General features: G+C 38.3%; 3 protein-coding genes across 5 annotated transcripts; all 3 read left to right on the forward strand.

The window, feature by feature from the left end:
• The first annotated feature begins 1,739 nt into the window (after window positions 1-1,739).
• On the forward strand, window positions 1,740-6,239 carry LOC115013945 (arrestin domain-containing protein 3-like). Of its 2 annotated transcripts, XM_029440516.1 has the most exons (7): window positions 1,740-2,145; window positions 2,733-2,790; window positions 2,929-3,076; window positions 4,050-4,146; window positions 4,677-4,933; window positions 5,149-5,375; window positions 5,525-6,239. In XM_029440516.1, the coding sequence occupies exons 1-7, from the start codon at window positions 1,890-1,892 to the stop codon at window positions 5,631-5,633; spliced, it is 1,152 nt and encodes a 383-aa protein (XP_029296376.1). In that variant the 5' UTR covers window positions 1,740-1,889; the 3' UTR covers window positions 5,634-6,239. The 2 variants fall into 2 exon arrangements, with proteins under 2 accessions (XP_029296376.1, XP_029296375.1); XM_029440515.1 differs by having other exon boundaries at window positions 1,742-2,145; window positions 5,149-6,239.
• Window positions 6,240-7,483: 1,244 nt separating this feature from the next.
• Window positions 7,484-11,077, forward strand: LOC115013630 (arrestin domain-containing protein 3-like). Its single transcript, XM_029440070.1, has 6 exons — window positions 7,484-7,829; window positions 8,339-8,396; window positions 8,480-8,621; window positions 9,142-9,238; window positions 9,339-9,595; window positions 9,900-11,077. The coding sequence occupies exons 1-6, from the start codon at window positions 7,574-7,576 to the stop codon at window positions 10,647-10,649; spliced, it is 1,560 nt and encodes a 519-aa protein (XP_029295930.1). The 5' UTR covers window positions 7,484-7,573; the 3' UTR covers window positions 10,650-11,077.
• Window positions 11,078-11,439: 362 nt separating this feature from the next.
• LOC115012949 (uncharacterized) lies at window positions 11,440-18,864 on the forward strand. 2 transcript variants are annotated; one of them, XM_029438819.1, is made up of 6 exons: window positions 11,440-11,840; window positions 12,910-13,197; window positions 13,398-13,554; window positions 14,569-14,688; window positions 15,888-15,978; window positions 16,315-18,864. In XM_029438819.1, the coding sequence occupies exons 1-6, from the start codon at window positions 11,736-11,738 to the stop codon at window positions 16,511-16,513; spliced, it is 960 nt and encodes a 319-aa protein (XP_029294679.1). In that variant the 5' UTR covers window positions 11,440-11,735; the 3' UTR covers window positions 16,514-18,864. The 2 variants fall into 2 exon arrangements, with proteins under 2 accessions (XP_029294679.1, XP_029294678.1); XM_029438818.1 differs by having other exon boundaries at window positions 11,697-11,840; window positions 12,794-13,197; window positions 16,315-18,863.
• Window positions 18,865-19,668: the final 804 nt, after the last annotated feature.

Genomic DNA, 19,668 nt, shown 5'->3' on the forward strand with positions numbered 1-19,668 from the left:
TGAGTTTGTGGACTCCTTCAATGGTGGTCTGCATCCTTGAATATTTACTTTCCAATGTGCTTGCAAGTGATGCAGTCAATGAGCAGTCTAAAGATGTGTCCCAAATCCATATTACATAGTATTTCTATACAGTAGGTACATAATAGTAGTCATTGTATACTGTTTTAGCAGTTAGTATACAAAATCACCTAAATATTTATGCTGCATCCATTTATTGATAGCTCCAATGTATGACTTGTCACTGACTAATACGGAAGTGCATGACAACAAATAAATATAGATGAATCAGCAAAAGACCATTGTGCAATGTGATTAAACCCACATGCAATTGATATGCTGCGATAATATGCAAGGCAGTTCTGTAATCTTCACACAACCGACTCTGTGGATGTGCAGGTCAGAGTTCCCCAGTGTTAAACTTTAACTGAGGGTTTATTATTAGTTACTTACTTATTACTTATTTTGCCACTTTCACATCAAACTCATTGTGCGGGCCCATCACACACCTGCTTTCTCGATTTTAATTGCTACTCAGTAACTTATGCACCAAGGGCAATAGCGCTAAGCTAACATTTATGACATGGGGAAGTTAAGAGACATTAAATTACGTTATAGACAAATCAATTCTAACGTGCCACCTACACTGACATTTTCTGAGGGGTTTTAACCAATGTTTGCGAACATTTCACTTACTATAACGTCAAGCTCAGGAGGGTAAAGGGTTTACGTTAACAACACTCACACATAGTTTTTTTGGAGAGCGTTAGCTAGCTATATTGCCAAACAACAAAAACTGTGGCTATTTGTGACTTCAAACAGGCACCTCAAATTATTTTTATTGCTGAAAATAAAACGGTTTAATAAGACTTACAAAAGTCTGGAGGTAAATTGTTGAAGAGACGCCGACTTGTGGTGGTCTGATCTGTTGCACACCGGCAAAAAGGGCCCACCGTTTTGATCGTGACCTCTGACATGCGCATTAGGTGGTCTCTCACCCAAATCTCTTCTACTTGGTACATTTCTGCTAATTCTATTACATTTATATATGTCTGATAATATATTTGTGAATTATAGAAAAGTCAACATAACTGATGCCCATAAACAGGTAGGTTATTGATTACGTGACTATTTAAAATTAAAGTTGTAATGATGTCAATTGAAGAATGCATTTTTTCTTCTTCTTTCGTTTCACGGAATAGGCGTCAAGCCTTCAGAATAAAAGCAGGAAGTTGTAATTCTGTTGTTTATTTGTATTTGAAATTTGAAGGGCAGCCACTCACAGCTGTAGTTTTTGTACATTGGTCTTTAATTGTCATGGCAGAAATTATATGTCAAAATACCCAGGCATGTATTGCAGTAAATATTCTCACTTGTTCTGACACTGTGCTTTACATTAGTGGGTTGAATGATTTGCTTAAATATCAAATCGAATTACTTAAATAAAAACGATTACATTTTTTTTTTGTATCCTAAAAGCTGATGGCCCATATCGGACGTCTGTGGTTCATCTTTAATGACCGCACCTCCAAATGTTTTTTCCTCCAGTTTTCCATCTGAGGTTGTTATATAGTCTCAGTTTAGAAAAAAACAATGTTCTCCCTCTGATTGACCTCCAGGGGGCTTCATATCATTGTTTTGAATGATTGCAATGCGCATTTGCACAGAGTGGTCTCTCCTTGTTGCCTATGAGCCCACAGTCTCTCCTTTGTACATTGGATGGCGGTAGAGAACTCTGAGTATATTTTCTTAGGGCGTGTCTCCTTCCTCTGTCTAGACGCCATGAGTACCCTCATAGCAGTGGAAGCGTTTGGAGATGTTTAGGTGGATTGATCATGTGGTTTTATTCATTTCACCAGTAGGCTATAGTCTGATTTACGCACGCAACGACAATGTCTTCAATTCAAAGTTTAACGATGACTTGTGACGCGCTGAATGAGTACGGAACGTTTTCGGAGGGAGACACTCTCACTGGGAAACTAACACTGGCTTTATTAAAAGAGACAAAAATTGAATGCCTGTTTGTTAAAGCTAAAGGAGACGCTGACGTGCGTTGGACAAAAAAGAGTGGCGATCACACCAAAACATACTCTGCACACAATAGATATTTCAAACTGAAACAGTTTTTAACACCAGAGGACTGCAAAGGTAAGCGACAGTTATACATTGCTTAACCCAGTGTTTCTCAATCGGGGATACTCCAGTAACCGTTGGGGTACTTTGGAGTACTGCAGGCGGTACTTAAGATATTTTGACAAATATCAGTTATGCATTGTCCCTAAAATAATAATTCTATAATAAGTTAAATAAAACATATTTAAATGTAAGTTTGAAATAATATTTGAAAGGGGGTATGTTATTGAAAAACGTTTGAGAAACACTGCCTTAACCCTTAATTTGTTACTAACTGACTGAGCGCTATATTGTTTCTGATAGTTCGTTACCACTACATTCAAAACATTAACTTCCAAAAAGTAAAAGTACATAGTTGGTCTATTGGGAGCTCATATGAACTACTTTAGTTTATAGTGTATTACATAACAAAGTGAGTGAATTGCAGCTGGATGACAGAATGTACTATGTTGAAAAGAAGCGCAGTTGAGAAAAAGTATGACATGGTAATTCTTATATAAAGTGCATGTGTTACTTTCCAACACTGTCTTCATTACTAGCATATTTATAGTAATGGCATTAGACCACTGTTAATATTAACACCAACATCGTTTCCTTTTCAGACACTGTACTACCCCGAGGATGTCATGTCTTTAACTTCAGCTTGAAAATACCACCAAAGTCAGTACAATAAGACAAGTTACTTTCACAGTGTAATTGATTTTAGCAAACAGGACCAAATAACCTACTCCTTCATATGCTATTGATGTTAATTCAATTCAAATTACATAACATGAATATGTTGATTCTCCATCACAGAAGCATGCCTTCCTCCTTCAAGGGGAGTCATGGAAAGATTGTCTACACGCTGGAAGCCAAGCTGTCCAGGAGTTGGAAGCTGGACCGTACAGTAGAGCAGATCATACAATTTGTCTCCAAGTCCTATCAAAACATTAATTCTATGATGGTGTGTAAAATATTCAAACATAGAAACACAAATCTTTGATACTGAAAGTCATGTGACAGAAACTGTATCCTTTTATTCTACAGTATACGTGGAGACTGCATTTGTTAATGTGATGTTACAAGAGATACATCGATACTGTGATACAGACTCAAATAGTGGGACCGGGTGACAGTGGGCCAATCTGGTATTGGATACTATTATTTTAATGATTAATAATTCAGTACAATTATATTTAAATATACATTTTTTACATTTTCTTTTACAAAGAAAGCTAGGAAAATAATGTTTAAATCAAGCCTGATGTTGCCTTACACATAGAAGAATGATCTCCGTCACTTCCACACCGTGAGGCATACAACTTATTAGTTAAACACTGGTATCTGATTGGTACTCACTATTGACCAATACCCAAAGTCCAGGTATCGTTATCGGTTTTCCGGACTGAAAAGTCGGATTGAAGCATCCCTAGATGTGTCAGTGGGTGCCAGCAGCCCTTTCCTTGGATGCAGCACTTCTCATGGGGGCAAGCAGAAGCAGAAAGGATATAATGGACTATTATTAAAAAATGAAAAATATAGGTATTACACCATTTTCCCAAACCACATTCAAATGTTCTACTTTTATTTGCTGAAGTTTGGGGACATCCACCTATGAAGTCTATCCCGCCACTGCAATATAAGTGAGACATTTTAACATTTCAAATGCACAGTTGAAATGAATAACAATGGTGACACATTTCATTTAGAGGTGTCAGTTCCGTGGTCCAGCTATTGTGCACGGCAAGCTAACAGAGCCATCATAAACGGCATAAGCTCCACATGTGCTTTTCTTGCTATGATAAGTCAAAACATTTGTTGTGAAAAAAAGCCTATCAGGATTTGAATTTCAATGTGTGCTGATCTATAACTGAAACACTTGCATTGTATTGCAAATGGGTCATAAGTAATTGTTTTCACTGTTTATTGCATTCTAGTCACCACAAATTGATTCAAAAAAGAAAGAGATGGGACTTTTCTCAAAAGGACATGTAGACATGGAAGTCAAACTTGACAGGATGGGCTATGCTCAAGGTAAATCCTCTTCAAACATGGTAGGTTCAAGTCATGGAAAGAGAAGGCAGATGGTGTCATCTATTTATTTTAGTAGTGGTTATCACAGTCTTGAAAAAACAGCCAATTATTTTCATAAAACTGGAAAAGTGGTGACATTATAGTTAAATTGTCTTCCTATGTATTACTTTTGCCAACAAGAAAAATATTGAGTGAGCACTTGTGTAACTAAGAACATTACTGACAGCTGCTTGTCATGGTTTTAGTAAAGCAGAAGAGTTTGGGTAAAATTACGTTAAGATTAAAGTCATTAGAAAAAGCCTACCATTTTTAAATCATAGTCACTATGATATTTCCAGACTTGATCTGATAGAACTTTCAAATAACATGAATGGAACAATAAGTGGGCGGGGTTTATCGTTTTAACACTGTTGATATAACGTGGGTAACTTTCCTTTATATAACACACACTCTGGATTGCATCGTGCTATGTGGCAATGAATTAGAATAAATAAAAATTAACCAAAAATCTTATTGTGTTTTTCTCATAGGTGAAAGTATTGTGATTGTTGCAAGAATCAACAATGCCTCATCCAGTGAGATGATACCCAAATTCCGTTTAATCCAGGAGATGGTGTACCATGCTAAAGGCAGTACCAAACATGAGGCCCACAATATCCTCAAAGTGGTTGGGGACGATATTAAACCTCAAACACAGAAGGATGTCACATGTGCAATGAAGATTCCTCGTGATCAGATGCCAACAATTGAGAATTGTGACATCATCTCAGTGAAATATTATTTAAAGGTATGCAACACCGTAACAGTGTATCTTTATTGTAAAGAAAAATAAGTTACGTCTTGAGCGATTTATAAAAAAAAATGTAAAATTAAAAAAGCTGTTAATCCATAAATATCGATAAAGGTTTTCCAAATTTGTTGTGAATGTCAGATGTTCTCTTGCTATTCTATTTTAAAAGTAAAAGTATAATGTCCTAATGATGCTGTCATATCTTTTCTCAGGCATATCTGGACATCAGCTTGGCCTTCGATCCAGAGGTCTTCTTCCCAGTAGTCGTTATGCCTCTAGCCTGCGCTCCTGGACCTCAGCCTGGTGTGGCTGCGGGTCCCTATCCAGCTGGGGCTGTTGGGGGCCCGAGCAATAGCGACTTCCCTCCCCCTGCGTTGTCTTACGGTCCTCATCCTGTATCCCCACACTCAGGCAGTTATGGAAACCCAGGAGCCCAAAGGTATTCAGCACCACCACCTGTGTATCCATATAACCCATCTGCGTATGCTTGTCAACCAGGTGTATACCCTGCTCTGCCTGCACATATGAGTGGGGGCTACAATAATCCATCATCGTCTTCTGTGCTTCACCCTCCGCCTACTGCCCCAGAGATCCACCCTTCTCCTTCACCCTTCAACATACCCCCAACTGCTCCTACGTACAGTCTGCCGCCTTCTGCACCAATGATGAACACAGACTTCCTGTCTCAATCGGATGAAGCTCCTCCAGCATATTCACTTCTTTTCCCCTCCTCTGCTACTCAGAAATCTGATGCCAAATAACAGTATGTATGCTTATTGACTGAATCGGTTTATTAATTGTGAAGTAAAATACTAATAGTTAGTTGAAATTGGGAAATCCGATCACCTAAATTGTATCTTTAACACTTTATTAATGTTGTTATATTTAAAGTATGAATTGGAAATGAAAAAGGCACCATGTGCAACTTTAACTGTTTGCATGTAATGTATAATATACAAAGAAATATGACTTTTGCATTGTATATGATCTGGTCAGTTCAGGTTGATAATTAGTTTTGTCTCCAGCTACTGACATTACTCAGACTTCAGCCATCAGGATACACTGTGTGTTTTACGTGCCTTGTTTAAGTCAAGTGTCTTGATAATTTTTCGGCGTAATAGTTTATAGGCTACCTACTCTCTACCTCACTATTCTAGAGGTTAATTGAAAGAAACTGGACAGCTACAAGGCCAAATACAGGTCTAATGTTCCTTGTATTTTCTAGTCTATTTTACACCAGAGGACTACTTTTCTTTCATTTAATTACACAAAAGATTTTAATAAAGAACTGTAAGAAAGTTTCTCTGTGACATTCAGTGTGAGTGTGAAAACTTTTTTATGACTAATATACTATTGGCAAGTTATCTCCTCCATCTGATCTCTTCCATCAAATCAAAAGACGTACCTATTTATTTTTTTCGTCTTTACAGATAAATTATTTGAAATATTCGCATGGGGGGGGATAATAAAAAAAAAAGACCATAGTAAATATCCAATGCAATATAAACTAGTTTAAAACCAAATACAACACCATTTTCAAGTTCCAGTGTCCCTTCATGACCTCCACCATGTTGCCTGTGGCTGTGTCACCTCCAACTAGCAATATGAGAGATGTGATGTGATGTGAGATCAGTCAGTACGGATTATGACATAGAAAAGGAGATGGAGTTAAAAAAGGAAGGGTGATGGATATCTCAGTACTCCGTACTTTACCATACTCCTTTTCTTTCTTTATTTGCTAGCTCTAAGGGATCCTTTGAACTCCTGTCAGAAAATGTGATACAGTTAAAGTGTTCGATAATTAAAACATTATAAATAGTACATTGATTATACACTTAATCAGATTCCTTAAAGGTTCAATGTGTAAAATATGCCAGAATTTAAACTTAAAACATTAAAACAATTAACTAACATTTTCAACAGAATGTGAAGAGGTAACAGTGTTGACAGCGTTAAAGCTGCTGGATTCGGGCCATGATCCTGGCAGACCCAGAGCTTGACAATATTACATCAGAACCACTGGAGAAGCTGCAAGCTCCCCTTCCGGGAAGCAGTAGCCTACTGTGTTGGCGTGGTGGACGAAACAAAAACACTTGTCTCTACCAAGCCGGACCCAAGCCATATTTCTATGAAAACATGACGTTGGACGGACCATACAGCCCCCAGTGCCACAGTAAAGACACATATACTTAAGCCCCACGTGGAAATTTAGCTCTCATAGTTTCAGCAGTCTGGTCTAATGAACTGGCTCACACAGGAGTTACAAATACAAAGTAAATATCAACACTAGAAGAGAGATATACATTATATAACTGTAGAATACAATACACAATATAAAGAAAACATTAGAAAGGCTATTCTAATGTTTTCTTTATATTGTGTATTGTACTCTAAAACTTAGAATACAATAAATATACCAAACTACTACAGCTAAAATATAAATAGGATACTGCTGTAGTTGTAGGTATAGTTTACCTATACTGTGTAAACCTGAATAGCTGTGCATTATGTTGTTGTGATAATGATGTACTACATGTCAATCTTGGGGAGGAGTCACACCCAGTTTGCACAGTTTCACTCAGGACTATTGCCGTGAAGTCTCACGTCGGGGGAAACAGCGCGTTTGACTGATCAAAAATGTCTCCGATAAAGGACTTCAATCTAGTTTACGAAGCTGTCAACAAAGAAGGAACTTTTTCTGATGGAGACACTATCGCAGGCACAGCCACTTTTACTTTGACAAAAGAAACCAAAGTGAAGGACCTGGTGGTGAAAGCTAAAGGGGAAGCTCGCGTGCACTGGTCAGAAGGCACCGGAGAAAACCGGAGTTCGCACAATTCGCACAAGAGATACTTTAAACTAAAAGAGTATTTAGTTCCTCAAAATGACAAAGGTAGGCCAAGGAAATGGGTTGTCTCTTTGCTTTTCTAGCTTATCTCAACACTTGGCTGTAATTTAGATTATTTTAAAATGATGTTAGTTTGATAAGATGCATGTATTTATGTGTTTATGTACACGTATTGCTTTTAATATTGGTACCTGAGGATCTGCTTGTCATATGTCTACGTTTAATGCCAAGTGCACTCCATTATTTATTTAGATACATTGTTTCATAAATCCTACAAATCTGCTTTCAGTGTTGACAACAACAGCTAGCCTAAGCACACGTAAAATGCTACTGCAATGAATGTTGTCCACTTGTATGTATACCATATACCACATTCTGTAGTAGTGCACATATACCATGGATTAGGTTACACATGGACTTCCTGGAACCACCCTGCCCTCACTATTTAATTGAGTACATAACACAAAGTGCATGCATCCAGCTTAGTAAATAGAGGCTCTGTCATTTGTCATGTATCTACATAAAGTGTTAAATCATTCTCTCTTCTTTTGCAGTCACTGTACTTCCCAAAGGAGTCAATAGCTTTAAATTCAGGTTTAAAATCCCACAGGGGTAAGTGGGAGATTTCAGCATCTAGCATAAATACTGTGTCATTGTTTGCTTTTACAAAAAACTGCATTTGTTCTTTCTTAAAGGGACATGCCGTCATCCTTCGAGGGGTTGCATGGAAAGATTGTCTACATGCTTGAAGCAAAGATGTCCAGGAGCTGGCATATGCCTTCAGTAGTACAGAAAGAGCTCAATTTTGTTTCAAAGTCCTTGCCACACCATGGCCAAGTAAGTACAATGATATATGCAATGAATTTGATACACTATATACACTTTCCAAATTAACTTTAATTTGGATTTTTGCAGCACTTAAACTGAAAAGTAACATGACTAAAAACTAATGACAGTTGAGGGAAAGGAAACAAAGAGTTAAGTGTGAAAACAGTTTTATACAGTATGTGTCTGAACAAAGTTTCATGAAGTCTGGCATGGAGAAAATTTGAACATAACGGCAGTATACCATACCTAAGTACTGTATATTATGGAGAGTTTGAACGATATGATGTGTAATCTGTTGAAGAAACCACAAACCAGTTGTTTGAATAAACAGGAAATGGAGTGGGTTCCGCTAAAAGAACTGCAGCTGCGAGTGACGAGAATAGTGAATTGATTGATTTGATAGTATGGCCCATTTCAAACAGGGAGGGAGGAGTAATTTTGAGATCTAGACACAGATGGCTCCTGAACTTTATATTTCAGCTATGTTCAGTTGATATCATGTCATGTTTGATTGTATGATTTGTTCTAGTGTCCCCAGTCTGGTTCAGTGGAAAAAGAGATTGGGGTTTTCTCCAAAGGACAGGTCCAAATGTCTGCTTCCGTAAACATGAAGGTTTGCTCTCCAGGTAAAGTCATCCCAGCTTACTACAGCATGTGTATGTGCAATTTTTATTCTGTGATGACGTTATTCCAGAACATTTAGATGTTATGATTTGTTTTTGATAGGTGACACTTTGTCTGTCTATGCCAAAGTCCGCAACTCCTCTTCCAAAACGTTGAAGCCAAAATTCAGTATACAGCAAAAAATAGTGTACCGCGCCGGAGGTTCCACTAATGTCAGTGACCTAAGTCTGTGCAAAATCGTGGGGGACCCTATCACACTGGACTCAGAGGAAACTGTCTCCTGCCAATTGATGATTCCTGCCGATGTCATCCTCACCCTCCATAACTGTGAAATCCTCTCAGTTGAGCATTACGCCAAGGTATGTCATAATGTAATAGGGACTTTTACACCCAATTCAGAAATTAAGAAATTGTGTTGTGTTTGCAAATATTGGCGGTTAAGTGATTGTAGCACAGACGATTCCTGTCTTACATCACACACTTCAACAATCATTAGAAATACAAAACAACATAACACCAGCTTATGAAATAGCAGTATAAGATGCCAAACAATAATTGTGTTTATTAGTCACAATGCATGGTCTACTTAATTAATAGTTTGATTGATTCAAACCTTCTGTGATGTAGACAGATTTTACTTCTTGATATGTTTCTGTTTCTCAGGTGTATTTGGACATCAGTTTTGCCATTGACCCAACAGTGATTTTTCCACTGGTCATCATTCCTTCTAGCTTTGCTACCCTTCAATCTGGTGAGGCTGTGGGGCCTTACCCAGCTGGTGCAGCTGCGGGGCCTTACCCGGCTGGTGCGGCTGCGGGGCCTTACCCGGCTGGTGCTGCTGCGGGGCCTTACCCGGCTGGTGCGGCTGTGGGGCCTTACCCGGCTGGTGTGGGGCCTTACCCGGCTGGTGCGGCTGTGGGGCCTTACCCGGATGGTGCGGCTGCGGGGCCTTACCCGGCTGGTGCGGCTGCGGGGCCTTACCCGGCTGGTGCGGCTGCGGGGCCTTACCCAGCTGGTGCGGCTGCAGGGCCTTACCCAGCTGGTGCGGCTGCGGGGCTTTACCCAGCTGGTGCGGCTGTGGGGCCTTACCCAGCTGGTGCTGTTGGGGCCCCAACTTACAGCGACTTTGGTCCCCCAGCCTTTCCTATTGGACCATTTCCTGTACCTGCAGGTTACGGTGCTTATGGGTACCCAGCACCAGATCCGAATCAACATGCAAACATAACAAGTGGCTACAATAATCAGTGGCCACAACAGGCTGCTCCATTTGGTTTTTCAAGTGCCGCTTCATCTTCAGTGCAGCATGGACCTCTTGCTCCACCTCTGTTTCAGCAGGGAGAAGAACCTCCATCTTATGTGTCCCTTTTCTCCCCTTCTCAGGACGCTCTTGGTGGGACTGGGTCAAATCACTAAAGCTGAGCATCAAAAAGAAAACAAATAATGAGTCAAAAATTACAGACTGGTCAAGTTGTAAAGTATTTGCTGTTTGCAAATGTGAAACTATATTATAGTAAAAATGGTTTTCACTTTTTTCTTAACTTTTAACTTAACAGATTTGTAATTTTTTAGTTGTCCTTTAACTGAACTAGTTCTTATCTATATGCAAGCTTTAAATTGACCAAGGGGCAAATCAAGGGATATGGTATTTAGGGTTCCTCAAATGTTTTACAGAGTACAAGTTACTGTAAGAGTTGCAGGCAAAAAGGGAAAATTCAGCAGCTTTTTATTGGCTGTGAACTGTTTTAATGTTGTTTTAATATTTATGTAGACTAATGCTGTATTTAATTTATTTAATTTTAATTATTTAATATTATTGCAATAAAAGTACATTTGTTCGAGAATATGGTTTTAATAATTTATGTCCACTCAATAAAGGGTAAAAATAATAGGCAATAGTTAGAATAGTAAAATAAAGACTGAATATATATATTTTGATCAAGGTGTTCCACATATTTGTGTGGTGCATCATGATAGAGAAAAACAACATGTGACCAGGCAGGCCCCGAAAGCTGTCACATTCCTCACAGTAACGAATGGGCAATCCTATTCAGCCTGGGACACTGTTTTGTCCTTATAACAGATTTATGCTCTTAAAATCTAATTGGTAGTCCATGGAGTTGTAGCACACTGGTTTTAAACACATTTCATTGCCTGCCATAGTGGTAAACAAGGAGTATCTATGAGTTGTGCATATTAGTTGTATACAAAAAAACAGAATATGCACATGCACAACAGCAAACAAATAAACACAGCATTGCAAAAGACCTAGTGATTACCTAGTTACAGGTGGAGAGTAGAAATAGCAATGGGCAATCAAAGTCATCTTTAATATAAAGACATTGTTATGATCCCTGGACAATAACAGAGTATTTAAAAGTAGGTATCCTCTGAAGAGTTATGAGGTGGAGTGCACGGATCATCCATCCAAGTGACGGATGCATAGAGGGAGGTTGCGTAAACTGTTCCCGCCCACTTGCACTTGCTACTGTTGCTGAATAGATGCAGGCTGTATTGCCACTGGAGACTCCCAAAACTATCTGCCTGTCATCGCCATGGGGAGAAGGCTGTGGTGTGTCTCTTTGCTTGTCTTCGTCATTTTCCAAGGTAACGTAAAGAAAATGACAGTTTTTACATTTCGCTAGCAAGTATAACGGCACTTTTTAATGCAGTTGGTCGTTTGACAGATAACTGAAATCGTCAATACAGCGATTCTAAGCTGAAGCCAACGGTCACTAACGTTATTAATTTCAACTTTTTCTACGTTAGCGGTCCAAATAGTTGTATACTGTTCGTCGTATTAACACTTTCCAAGTCTAAACTAAAGTTAGTTAACTATGGTTGAATAATTTCACGCTAATTCGTAATTTAAGTAATTTAAATAACGAACCTGTTTAGCCCAACGTTTTCTCAAGTCTCCTCCATCTTTCACCAAAAATAATTTAGCTAGCTCTTCACCATAGTTAGCTAAAAGTGGAGTTATGGAGTTAAATTATGTTGAGATAAAGATACATTGCTTTTCAGTCGTATTAACGCTAGAGCTAAGTATTACAAGACACTATTTTCTTTTTTTAAACCTCTGAAGTAATATTTTACGATACGTTTTCCAAGAAAAAAAGAAAGTTTAGCGTTAAATTACAATCTCTTTAATGGAAATTTGGCTTTAAATTCCCTCCTGTTGGGACCATGTTGTCATGTCCCCTCATTAAGAATAATTCCAATATCAGACAACTAATTAGCATAATATGCACATTGTAAACGCACCAATATCTTACCTAAGTTATATTATGTCAATTTAAAACAGTTAGGTGTGTTTCTGGGTTTGCAGAATAAAATATCACATATATGTTGCCATATTATAAATTAAGCTATATTCTTCCCACTTACATGACCTTTTCCTAAATTTAAGTTTTAAGAAATGTAGCCTAATTTAATAACTTTACAATGATATGCCTAGCTTCCCTCCCCAAATAACAACAATAGCTGAGATGTTTATAATAATGATAATAAGATTCAAGCTTGGACAATGCTTTTTTTTTTTTCATGTCCCCCCTCCACAGAGACATCTGGCTTAAAAATTCAGAACAAGCTGCTGGTTAAATGTCTGCAGGTGCAGGAAGGAACCTTGGGAGGTAGAGTATCTCTCGGTGATTGCAGCCCATATTCCGCCTTACAGGAATGGCGTTGGCTCCCTGAGAGCCAGGCTCTAAGGAATCCCCACACTGGGGAGTGTCTGACTGCACCGGGAGAGCAGTATGAAGGTGTCCACCTGCAGACCTGCGTCTTTCCCCCTGAAAGTGACGAGACTGATGCTGGAGTGGTAGCGGTGGATATAGGCCGAGAGGCAAGAAGCCAGGCATGGTCCTGTTCCAAGAAAGGCCACCTCAATTTGATAGGGACTGGTCTGCACTTGAGTGCCACACAAGAATCCACTTTGGTCTTCCTTTCAAGGGAACACAAGCAGGTAAGAATAATTTAGAGGAACAGAAGGGCTTTCTCAATGTGACATAACATCTGATAGTAGTACCTTTTAATCAAATTACTTAAAGTGTTTCAAAATAAGGGAGAATATGTATATTGTAGAACATTTTTACCTAGTAAGAGAGTAAAATGTCAAATGTCTAATGCTAGCTGGATGTTCTCTTGGCTCACGTTCTTTACAAGCCTGGCAGCAGGTGGCGGACACTTGACAACCAGACATTGTGCAATGGGAGAGATGGCAAACACAACCAACACCAATCTCACCACAATCTGGGGAAATCGTTGGAACCTGGGATTTTTCCAAGTGCCATCTCTAATATACGCAGACAGGCTGAAACATGTAAGGACCTAAAAGTATCTCACTAGCAGTAGTTTAATGAAGGTTGTTTTCCTACAGTATGTGACTAATTAAAATAGCATTAAGTTCCTTAAAAAGCCTGTGAGTGGATTTGCTCGATTAAACCCCTCTTAATTACACATTTTTATAAATGCATGACATTATTGTTAACCATTTAATCAAGATTGATTTTCTACATTCCAGCCAGCTAATATTATCAGTCCTTCCAGTGAAGTATACATTATTTATGTATTATTTGTTTACTTTTGTTAATGATTATTAGAACATTATTGGTTTGTGTTTGGTCAAGCAGTGACCATCTTGCCAACTCTCCTTGGTGGTGCATTCATGGATGCATTAACACTAAAAGGCATTTATTTGACAAGTTATTATGTCAAAACCAAGTAAACACTGTCAAGAAAAGGATAATGAATTTGTTAATTTTCCGTGCATTGAAAAGGTTGCTGAGCCGCAAAGCTTTTATGTCTTTCTTTTTTTAACTTTTTTTTATTCAGGGACTGGTTTCACTGAGAACAATGTTCTCATTTTCAGGAACGCCCTAATCACTTTCACACAGTACACAGTCACACCTAGAAGCTGTCCAGTACAACCACAGTCTGATCGTCTGGCACTGAGCAGCTTCACTTGAGCTGCTTGAGTTGTTTTGATGTCTTTAATTGCACCGACAAAGAGGCTTCACAGAATACCTCCGTTCTAATTCATTGTGATGGATTACTTAAGTTAAGAACGTTTTGAAACCATTACAAGTTATTTACACCATAGCCTTTTTTCACAATGATTAAATGAAATGTGTACAAATTAAACGTCATCACCGCATGATTTATGTTGTCATTACATCCAGCTGGTCTTGCATGAACTGTCTCACTACTGAAGATGGACAAACACAACTATGACTTCCTTTATTAAAAGGGCAAATAAATCTCACCTTGGTCCTTGCTTCTAGTTGAGTTGTTGTTGACAGTTGTTGTGACTTATTTCTTTTTTCTCAACTTCCAGTTGAAGGTATATTGGGCGTTGAGGTCACAGAAACATATCCCCTAATGGATATGCCTCTTTTGTCGCTGAGCACCAAATCCCCTGCAGATCCCACCATGATTTTCTTCAGTACGGACTATGGTAAGTTTGGTAAACAGAAATCAATAAAATATTTAATGTATCCTCTGTATCTCCCTTTGTATCAGTGGAAATGTTTGATTCCAATGTAGGCTGACATAGAAGCAGTGGCTGAGGTTCCAATAGTCTATTTTGCTTAGGGAGGTTCCTATCTGAGTGAAATGACCCGGAAGTATTTTAAGTGGCAGCCATGAGAAGAGGCGGTCGAATTCTCTAAATGCTAAGGAAAGGTGCTTCAATGCTCCTTTTCTTAACTCCTTCAGCATAGGGAACACTGGACTATCCTTTATCAAAGGAAGGGACGTGATGCCGGCCCACAATTTCTTTCGGCAGCAACATTTGAACATTCGCCCGCCAATAACATCCACCGTCGCTGTTTAATTTTACACTATGGATGAATTGAAAACATCCTTCTTAGGAGGTGTGATTCTATTTTGGACAGGAATCCTTATCTTATCCTTGAATTGTACAGCATTCTGTTTTTCACTATACTCATTTTCTATGTGTTATAAATAAAGTTGCTTCGAGGTCAAGAAAAAGTGGTTAGCAAAAGACATGGGACGTAATTGTAGTAAAGATGTAGTTATTTTTCCAACACTAGGTGGAGATGGATGACTGTGAAACTGAGAGCAAAGTTTATGGTTGGTGTGTTGCAATGTTTGCGAAGGAGTTTCAATGGGCTTTGCAGGTTCAGAGTCTTGAAAGAAATTTAACAAATGCATGAACAAGAATGATAACTTAGAAAGAAGTAAATATAAGTTGCAATGTGGCTTGTGTATAATGAATGATGTTTTGTTTTGTCGTGAAAAGAAGATTCTTGAGAGAAAAATTGTCTTTGGAGTTTTATTCTTTGCAAAGAAGGTTCAATCGTCATACAGAGTGCAAGCAGTCTGGGTGAGGAAAGAAGAACAATGTATAGCTGTGTTTATACATTTTAAAGACAAAGAAAGGGGAGGGATGGAAGAGTCGTAAAGCTTATCAGCACATGATAAAGAACAGACATAAATTATATTAATGACACTGATTTAATGCAACTGACTCTTAGTGAGACACTTAAAAATCTGTTTACCACAGTGGAAGGTACCTGACTGGTGTGGTGGAAAACGACTGAGACAAACACATATACAATGTATGCATATAAGAGCAAGAAAAGCATATTATGAAATGTACCATTACAGTTTGGTCTGTGTTCATGTGTATAGGGATGGGCTGGAAGATAACCATGTTGGTACTAAGTTCTTTGGCTCTGGTCCTGGGGACTGTGATTATTATCCTCAATGTTTACTCCAATAGGTGAGTGCTATACACACAAACAACACAAAGTAAAAAATGTTTTATATATAGATTTACTTTTGAAAGGATAAGTGGATTAATAAATCTTTGACCAACATAACAAATACATTTATTATATTTAGCTTATCAATTAATCATTAAAATGGTAAAATAGACAACATTTTACTGGTAACAACTTCTGTCAAGCCAGGATTTGCTTGTTCTTTTCAGTGTTTGTCATTGTAAGTTGGATACATTTGAGTTTTTTGAGTCTTAAGACATTTCAAAAAGCTCTGGTACAAAGCAACATGTTGTACTTCCACCCACTTTATATCCTTTTCTGTCTTGCTGTGCCAGAAGGAAGAAGGTGGTGTGTGTTTTGAAGTCATACACTTCGAGGCCAGAGGCGAGGGTTCCTGGATCCCCGGTACCCAATGAAAGAGCCCCGCTGACAGAGCATGCCATGCGCCTCCCAACCTCCTCCCCCACTTTACAACGAGGAGAAATCCTGATTGAGTGGAAGGATGGCACTGTTACTCCACTGTACGAGGCCTGAAGATTGTACCGTTTAAGTATGTTTGAACATGGGGGGGGGGGGGGGGGGGGGGTTTCTTGTGACAAAATAAGTTTTCTGTTGTTTCAGACTGTTGGCATCAAAATAACATTAAGCTAACTGTTCATGTTCTCATGTTCAACTGAGTTCATGGATCAGTATCTGACTGTTTCTGTGAGACTTAGCTGCCAATGGAAGTTAAAAGCTGTTGTGAAGCTGCCAGAATAGAAAGAGTTGGACTATAAGTTTTCACTAATACCTGACATCTGGTGTGTGAGATTTGAGGGATCGCTTTTGGATGAAATGACTGTAAAATTAGTTTTTAAGCATTCAGCCATTAAGTAGGCGTACTATAAGTACAACTCAAGGGCTCAACAAAGTAACCAATAGCTTAGCCCTTTATTTGGATAAATACTAATAGAAACTAATCTTTGTTTGTTTAGGCCTAACTATATGAAGGGCTGATCATCTAGCCCCAGTTTGATGTTGGACACTCAAGTTGCTTCAGGTGTCTCTTTACATATTTGCTTGATCTTGAAGCATTTAAAAGGTCTGCAGGCATTGAATTGATCTTGTAATTAACATTGTGCCAAATAACATATCAAGGTGCACCGTGGCTCCTCAGACTCACAACCTTAATATTAGGATTAACAGGCTTTTTAGGAAAATATAAGGACAGTTGTTTTGCAAGATAGTTTGATGGAAGTTGTTTTCAGAACACAATTCAGTATTATTTAGATCGTACTCTATCATAACTATATAGAGTAGTTAAGATGTTTCAGAAGAACATTTTAACCTAGTTTACATAAGAAATGTCAGTAGTCCGACAGCATAATTCAGTACTGCAACACACTTTGCTTTAATACGGACATTACAAAAACATTTATTAATTCAAATTGTTAATAAAGAGAGTGCTTATAACATTGCCTTTGACCTTGGAAATGTGAATATCATATGATATATTTGAAAGCTCCAGAACCATCTTTTGAATGGAGATTGTTAGTTTTTTTTGCATTTGTATATAGTAACCTGGTAAAACACTAATTAGTGGCAAATGTGTTTAGTTTTTTTAACTAAAGTTAAGTATTTTTATGCTGTGAACTAGCTAATAAAATGGGATATATATATATATATATATATATATATACAATTGACTGTTTTTATGACTACATACTAACATGATGTATTATCTAAAGCGTATGTACTTCTGTGTTTATTGTACATCTGCCAACCCTTTCCCATAGTAGTTTAATATTAGTGAGGGGGAAAGAGAATGGTTGCTGACAAAAGCACCATTTATAGTAATTACTTCAGACAGTCTGTAGGGATGTAATAATCACAGATATGTTAATTTGATGATGATGGTGACTTGGCTTCCAGGGAACATGGTAGTCCCTGTGGCATGGAAACTGCCCAGCAGGAGGAGTCTGTTTACAACAGAACCAAAGGTGCTTTTACTATTTTTTTTCTGGGAGAGGTCTGGGTGATGTTTGGTAGGTTAATTTAATCTCCCCTTCATTTTAACAATAATGAGTGTGTGTTTGGACAAAACCCTGCCAGAAAGAAAGTTAGTGTTACATGTAAGCCTGGTACTTTGTCAAAAGTGTATGTGCAACTAACACTTCTGCCTTTTGTTATATTTGCTTTTAATGCACATGTTTGTACACCTAAAGCTAGAGCTTGACACCCTGTCTCCCCTGCTGCTAGTGTTTGTACTAATGAGAGGGTACAAAGTTAATGATAATGAACAGCACACGGCTCCCTGTAAATGACATGGCATCTCACACCCTTGCAAACCACATCCACATACCTAAAAAAAAGCAGGTTATTTATTTCCTAAGCTTCCACAATAATACACTTTATCTTTAGGACATTAGGTTTATCATACTTTAATTACTTTTTCCTTATGTTTTGTTGTAGAGTTGCCAAACCGATAACTATGCGGTCTATATTTGGAAATGACAAGTTTTCACATTGGATTTAAAATAAAAACAATGCCTATGTGGGTAAATTTCCGCTTTACCCTCATTTTAATGGTTGGCTGTTTACACACTCATTGGGTGAACAGTTTAGGAATCGTAACCCTATCATGTGAACTCCCTTTGCAGTTGCACAGACATGTCTTCTTGCAGGTGAGGAAGGAGGGGATGGGAAGGATACCTGTATGAATAAGAGGTGTGTGTGAGAGAGGACTGACTCAGCACTCTCGATACCTGGCAGATCATATATCCGGTTTCAAAGTCTCTATAATGGTTCCTTCAGATCAGTGTATTCACAAAAGTACTCTGGTAAATGTTGTTAAAATTATGTTTCTGCCTGTTCCTTTGTATTTCAAGTTGCATTGATTAAGTGATTGGTGCTTTAAACTCATACAATAGAACTCTATTGTCTGTATTGATGTCTTTTCTGTTTTGGGACAGTCTCCAGTTTATAGTTTTGTTGGGAGAACAGTAGTTTCTCAGAGCCTGGAGACTGCAGAAATAACCACAGTTGTATCCTGTTCATCCCTATCATCATAGTTATACCGCATGAGACAGTTACCGGATGAAGCAGAATTCATAAGACCGCCTTGACCTTCATATGACCTTTCAGAAAAGTGTTTTCTGTATAAATACCAATCGGCCAGCGACAAACACCAAAAATCCCTTTGCACTATGAAGTGGTGTGGATGACATTTTAGTTTCAGACTTGGATGAAAGGGAAAAGACAGAAAGGAAGAGAAGTAACAATTAACAGATGTGGTCTAAGGACCCTAGATTTATGAACATCCTCTATTTCCTCCTCAGCAATGCACAATGGATACTCTTCAGTTCAAGTTGAAATTCCAGAACGAAACATGCTAACATCTTGTGAGCATGTGTTTGTTGTTTGTGTTAAATGTGTCTTCATCACAGTCATTGACTCGCAGGATAAAGGAAAAAGGATATATATGAAAACATTTCTGTTTTCAATGGATGTCACTCAAGTGTCAATTTCTAGAACAGTTGAAACATAAAAAACAACATTTCTGATGGAGATGTTTTTTAACTGTTACAACTTCAAAAACAAACTATAGCAAGTTTTTGTGTTGTCAGGAAGGCTCACGCTCTGAGTTTGGTCGTTACGTTGAGTATTTGCATGTGTCTTCAACAGGGGGTCCATGACCCCTAGGGGGTCCA

The sequence above is a fragment of the Cottoperca gobio genome, chromosome 9 (assembly GCF_900634415.1).
Source record: "Cottoperca gobio chromosome 9, fCotGob3.1, whole genome shotgun sequence".
In the NCBI taxonomy this organism is placed as follows: domain Eukaryota; kingdom Metazoa; phylum Chordata; class Actinopteri; order Perciformes; family Bovichtidae; genus Cottoperca; species Cottoperca gobio.

Bases quoted from the DNA above. Each gene is read 5' to 3' on its own strand.
- LOC115013945 (XM_029440515.1), top strand. From the start codon at position 1,890: ATGTCTTCAATTCAAAGTTTAACGATGACTTGTGACGCGCTGAATGAG. The intron at 2,791-2,928 runs GTCAGTACAATA...TCTCCATCACAG, and splicing joins AGCTTGAAAATACCACCAAA to AAGCATGCCTTCCTCCTTCA. The intron at 4,147-4,676 runs GTAAATCCTCTT...TTTTTCTCATAG, and splicing joins CAGGATGGGCTATGCTCAAG to GTGAAAGTATTGTGATTGTT.
- LOC115013630 (XM_029440070.1), top strand. From the start codon at position 7,574: ATGTCTCCGATAAAGGACTTCAATCTAGTTTACGAAGCTGTCAACAAA. The intron at 8,397-8,479 runs GTAAGTGGGAGA...TCTTTCTTAAAG, and splicing joins AGGTTTAAAATCCCACAGGG to GGACATGCCGTCATCCTTCG. The intron at 8,622-9,141 runs GTAAGTACAATG...GATTTGTTCTAG, and splicing joins CCTTGCCACACCATGGCCAA to TGTCCCCAGTCTGGTTCAGT.
- LOC115012949 (XM_029438818.1), top strand. From the start codon at position 11,789: ATGGGGAGAAGGCTGTGGTGTGTCTCTTTGCTTGTCTTCGTCATTTTC. The intron at 13,198-13,397 runs GTAAGAATAATT...GTTCTTTACAAG, and splicing joins TTTCAAGGGAACACAAGCAG to CCTGGCAGCAGGTGGCGGAC. The intron at 15,979-16,314 runs GTGAGTGCTATA...TTGCTGTGCCAG, and splicing joins CTCAATGTTTACTCCAATAG to AAGGAAGAAGGTGGTGTGTG.